General features: G+C 52.8%; 2 protein-coding genes across 2 annotated transcripts; both read left to right on the forward strand.

Moving 5' to 3' along the window:
* The first annotated feature begins 493 nt into the window (after positions 1–493).
* LOC139776774 (uncharacterized) lies at positions 494–1345 on the forward strand. The gene has a single exon (XM_071713682.1). It carries the CDS (start codon positions 494–496, stop codon positions 1343–1345), a length of 852 nt encoding a protein of 283 aa, XP_071569783.1.
* An 8-nt stretch (positions 1346–1353) lies between these two features.
* Positions 1354–4082, forward strand: LOC139776775 (uncharacterized). The gene is made up of 3 exons (XM_071713683.1): positions 1354–1378; positions 1862–2721; positions 3774–4082. Exons 1-3 carry the CDS (start codon positions 1354–1356, stop codon positions 4080–4082), a joined length of 1194 nt encoding a protein of 397 aa, XP_071569784.1.
* Positions 4083–5244: the final 1162 nt, after the last annotated feature.

A 5244-nucleotide genomic window follows, 5' to 3' on the forward strand; every position in this document is an offset into this window, starting at 1 on the left:
ATCTCAACATATGACGAGCTCGATCGATTCCTCGATTCTCGTGCTCGCGCGCTCGAAGAGTTAAACCACGCGAATGTTACCAAACAAGCTCGCTCGTCGAAGGTGACAACCGCTACCGCATCGGGATCCTCTCCAATTTCGTGTCCGCTTTGTAAAGCGTCTCACTTTATGAATAAATGTCAACTCTTTCTCGAGCGCTAAAGTGTCGTCGATGCCTCCCGTGTTGCTCGCGACGGCAAGAGTGAGAGTCAGTTTCCCATCCGAATCGCCGAACGGTCGTGCTCGCGTCGTTCGAGCGCTATTAGATCAAGGATCGGAGATGACATTCATTACCGAAAGATTGAGGCAAGGCTTAAAATTGCGTCGCGTTAGAATGCCCGTCTCGATCTCCGCAATCGGAGGCGTCGACGCCGGAATATGTCGATACGCGGCCGAAATTCAGATTTCTCCGCTCGGCCAATCATCTCTCGCGTTCAAGACCACTGCGTCCGTAATGAAAAGTTTAACGAAGTATACGCCGTCGCCTGTAACGTCGCCCGTTCAATGGAGCCATGTAGCCGATCTCGCGCTCGCGGATCCGGATCCTACGAACTCGGACCCCATTGACGTAATTATAGGTGCCGATCTTTACGGAGACTTGCTGCTCGACGGCATTCGAAAGGGCTCCCGCGGCCAACCCCTCGCTCAGAATACCGTTTTCGGTTGGGTGCTGTCCGCGCCCGCGGCTGACCCACAAGCGCGTCCTCGAACAGTCACGGCTCAGCACTGTTCAAATTCCCCGTCTCTCGACGAGGCACTCCGACGCTTCTGGGAAATCGAAGAGATTCCTCGCGCCGTTCCACTGAGTCCGGAGGAGCAACAGTGCGAAGATCACTTCCTCGCCACTCATTGGCGCCGCTCCGACGGACGATACGTGATTCGCTTTCCTTTCAAAACCGGCCCCCCAATCGAGATCGGTAATTCTTATAACTCAGCCGAGCGACAGCTGAGAGGTCTTGAACGCAGGTTAAACGCCAATGAACGATTGGCGACGGAATACCGCGCCTTTATCGAGGAGTATGAGCGACTCGGGCATATGAAGCGTGTGCCGCTTGACGCTAGCGCATCGTCTCAGTGCGTGTACATTCCGCATCACCCCGTCATTCGCGAGAGCAGTACCACCACTCGGTTACGAGTCGTCTTTAATGCATCGAATCCGACAAGCAACGGCACGTCACTGAATGACCACTTGCTAACCGGGCAAAAACTACAGACCGATTTAGCTGCAGTTCTGCTCCGATGGCGGCTACCGCGATACGTCTACTCCGCAAATATTACACCAAATGTATCGTCAAATCGAAATTGACCCCCGTGATGTCAATTATCAGCGAATATTATGGTTAGATCGCGAAACTCGAGCCATCATTGCATTTCTGCTGTTAGTCCTAACGTACGGAACGGTTAACGCTCCTCACGATGCACTTCGCGTTCTGGAGCAACTAGTTCGGGACGAGGGAGGCTTATTTCCGTTGGCGGTTCCGGTGATTCGAAAGGGTCGGTATATAGACGACTTTCTCTTCGGGGCGGACGACATCCCGCTTCTTCGTCAGACGCGCGATCAAGTGTGCGCGTTACTAAGTCGGGGGCGGTTCAAATTACGTAAATGGGCGAGTAACTCTCCGCAACTTCTGACCGACATCGACGTTGAAAATCACGGATTAGCGTGTTCGAAAACGTTGCAGGCCGATGAGCAACTGAAAGTGCTCGGAATAAGCTGGAAACGCGCTCGATGTTTTCCAGTTCGACGTTTCGCTCCCTCCTTCCGTTCCAAAAACCAAGAGATCAATCTTATCCCTGGTAGCAAAAATATTTGATCCGTTAGGTTGGGTCACGCCCGTGACAATAAACGCAAAGATCTTTTTGCAACAACTCTGGCAGGCGAAAGTAGATTGGGACGAGGCCATCGCGGACAAATTTCTCGTGCAGTGGGATACGATTCACGCGTCCCTGGCGACGATCAACGGTCTTCACGTGGACCGTTGGGTGCAATATGGTTTCGACACTGCGAACTGCGAGATTCACGGCTTTTGCGACGCCTCCTCCACCGCATTCGCGGCGGCCGTTTATATTCGCGTCACCTCCGTGACGGGCGAGACGACGTCCAGATTGCTCGTCGCCAAGTCAAAGGTCGCTCCGATCAAATCCTTAAGTATTCCTCGGTTGGAATTATCTGCGGCCGTTCTATTGGCTAGACTGTTAGAATTCGTGCGATCGGCGCTACAATTAACTGCCATACCTTTCTTTTGTTGGACGGACGCTCTCGTCGTTCTAGCGTGGTTGGCTCAACACCCTTCGAGGTGGAAAACCTTCGTTTTCAATCGCGTCTCAGAGATCCAATCTCGCATTCCTTTCGCCACCTGGAAACACGTGCCAACCGAGGACAATCCGGCCGACTGCGCTTCTCGCGGCATTCTCGGATGTCATCTCGCGTCCCACCATTTGTGGTGGCAGGGGCCTTCGTGGTTGAGACTTCCTAAAACTGAGTGGCCAGCTCAACACGAACCATCGTCTCACGATACGACACTCGAGCAAAATCCGCGCATCACTACGCACCTAGCTAAGCCGATCGAGCGGTGGGATTTAATGGCGCGTTACTCGTCGTGGCCAAAATTAATTCGGGTCACCGCTTATATTCTTCGGTTCATATCTCGAACTCGCCGTATCGACGCCAACGTCAGCGAGGTGAGTCCGCTTGCTCTCTCCGCGGATGAGTGCCGATCGGCACGAAACTTTTGGCTCAGACGAATCCAGGAAGAATTTCCCGTGGAACGAGAGGCGCTCCTGAGCCGAAAGACAATCTCGTCGAAAAGTGCGCTCATATCGCTCAATCCTTTCATCGGAGAGGATAAATTAATTCGCGTAGGCGGGCGGTTGGCCCACGCTCCGCTACCACTCACCGCGAAACACCCGATCATCCTCTCCTCTCACCCCCTAGTCTCCCTACTAGTCCAGCACGCGCATATAAGATCACTTCACGCCGGCACGCAGCTCACCCTCGCTACTTTACGCCGGAACTTTTGGATCTTGCGCGCGCGAAATATCGTAAAGGCCGTAATACATCGATGCGTAACATGCGCCCGCGAAAAGGCGGCAACTCCCATTCCGATCATGGGACAGCTGCCTCACGTGAGTCTCCCCTCCCGCGCGCGCGTTTCAGCATTGCGGTCTGGATTATGCGGGCCCGATGCGTGTACGCCCGATGTCCAGGCGTGGGATCTCATCTCATAAAGCGTATATCGCAATCTTCATATGCATGGCCACGCGCGCCGTGCACCTGGAGATAGTGGACGGCTATTCGACTCCCGCATTTTTGGGGGCATATTCGCGTTTGTCAACAACGTTCGTCGGCGCGGACCGCGAACTTCAAGCCGCGTTTCGCGCCGCCCTGCGCGATCCGAATTTCTTAAATCGAACCGCTTCCGATCAAGCTTCGTGGCATTTCATTCCTCCGGCAGCCCCGCATTTCGGCGGGTTATGGGAAGCCGGAGTTCGAAGCGTGAAGCACCACCTTTGAAGAGTGGTAGGAACGCATACTCTCACGTTCGAGGAATTCGCGACACTCCTGTGCAACATAGAAGCCTGTCTGAACTCCAGGCCGCTAGCTCCGTTCACCGACTCCGCTGACCAATATGAGGCGCTCACTCCCGGCCATTTCTTGATCGGCGCCGCGCTAACCGCGAGTCCCGAAGCCTCCGTGCTTCGTCTAAACGAAAATCGGCTCTCGCGTTGGCAAGTGGATCCGTCAGATGACGGAACGGTTTTGGAAGCTGTGGCAGACCGACTACGTCAATACGCTACAGCAAAGAGCCAAGTGGCAAAAACCCGGGAAGGAGCGAATTCGAGTAGGGCAGCTCGTACTCCTTCAAAACCTTTTACTTCCTCCGTGCAAGTGGGAGTTAGGCCGCATAATCCAATGTCACGCGGGCTCCGATAACGTTGTACGCGTCGTGACAGTAAAGACCGCGACGTCCGAATATAAGCGGCCCGTTGTAAAAATCTGCCTGTTACCGATCGACATCGATAACGCCGAAACGCCGGCATAAATCTGTAAATTTTTTCTGTATATATATCCGGATTGCCCGAATTTAGCGACCGCCTCAAGCAACGCGCGTCAGCTCAGCCATTCGGTTCGAAACGCTGATTTCGAGGCGGGCGGTATGTTGGGGATTCCAGCGATTTATTAGTGTTAAATTTGTATCTTTTCGTTACATGTATCGTTAGATACTTTTCTTCATTCCTGTTTACCACGCAAAATAATATACATAAGTTAGGAAACGCCGAGAGGCCCGGAATCAATATTGACACGCGCCTGAGTTCGACGAGCGCCAATTAGAGGGATCTTACCGTGAATCCCCGCCAGAAAACCGTCTCCGAAAAGACTCACGGGAGAGTCGTCCAGACACCTTGCGAGCGTATACACGGGCAATACAAGCGATCTTCAGAAAAATCAAGTCCGCGAAGCGACAGTCAGAAAGTCTGTGTGCCGAGCCCTCCGTTCTCTCGCGCTGTGCGCTCAACTCAACGAAAAGGTCTTTCGTTCTCTAGCGCTGGGCGCGTTACTCCACGCGAACGGACAATTAAGTGTGCGACTCGCGAATAGATTCGACTCAGGATTAAGGAAATCCGCTCGCGAAGGACGACAGCGAGGCCGGTGGTGCCTCCGTTTCGAAGTGTCTCGGCCTTTCCGAACTCAATTCCAGATTATTATTGACAATTAATAAAGTTTGTTAAACTATCAACGGTGGACTATCATTTATACGGCATATTCGGGGCGACAGTCTTTGTCCGTCGCCTTTGTTCGTCTGTTGTGCTCGTCAGTCATACCGGTTACCGGATTTGACTTGCGACCTCCGTGCGAAAAACAAAACAGAGCCGCACGTGATATCTCGCGTCTTCTCTGGACGGGTCCGGCGGTTCGTTCGGCGTCAAGTCAGTGCGCGCCCGAACATATACAAATAAATTAAAGGACGGTGATGGGTTACGGGGCAGAGATATGGGGATGGAAGGAAAGGAGGGAGATAGAAGGTATTCACGAAAGATACCTCAAATGGATACTAGGTTTAAATTGTAGAACGCCAGGATATATGGTAAGGGACAAATTGGAAAGGGAGAAGATGAGAGCAAGAGCAAGTAAGAGAGCATGGAAGTTTGAAAGAAAACTGGAAGAAGGTAGAGGAGGAGAAATAGCGAGGAAGTGTCTGGAAG

This window comes from Temnothorax nylanderi, unplaced genomic scaffold (assembly GCF_030848795.1).
Source record: "Temnothorax nylanderi isolate EJ_2023f unplaced genomic scaffold, tnyl_v1.0 TNYL_tig0128_pilon, whole genome shotgun sequence".
Taxonomy (NCBI): domain Eukaryota; kingdom Metazoa; phylum Arthropoda; class Insecta; order Hymenoptera; family Formicidae; genus Temnothorax; species Temnothorax nylanderi.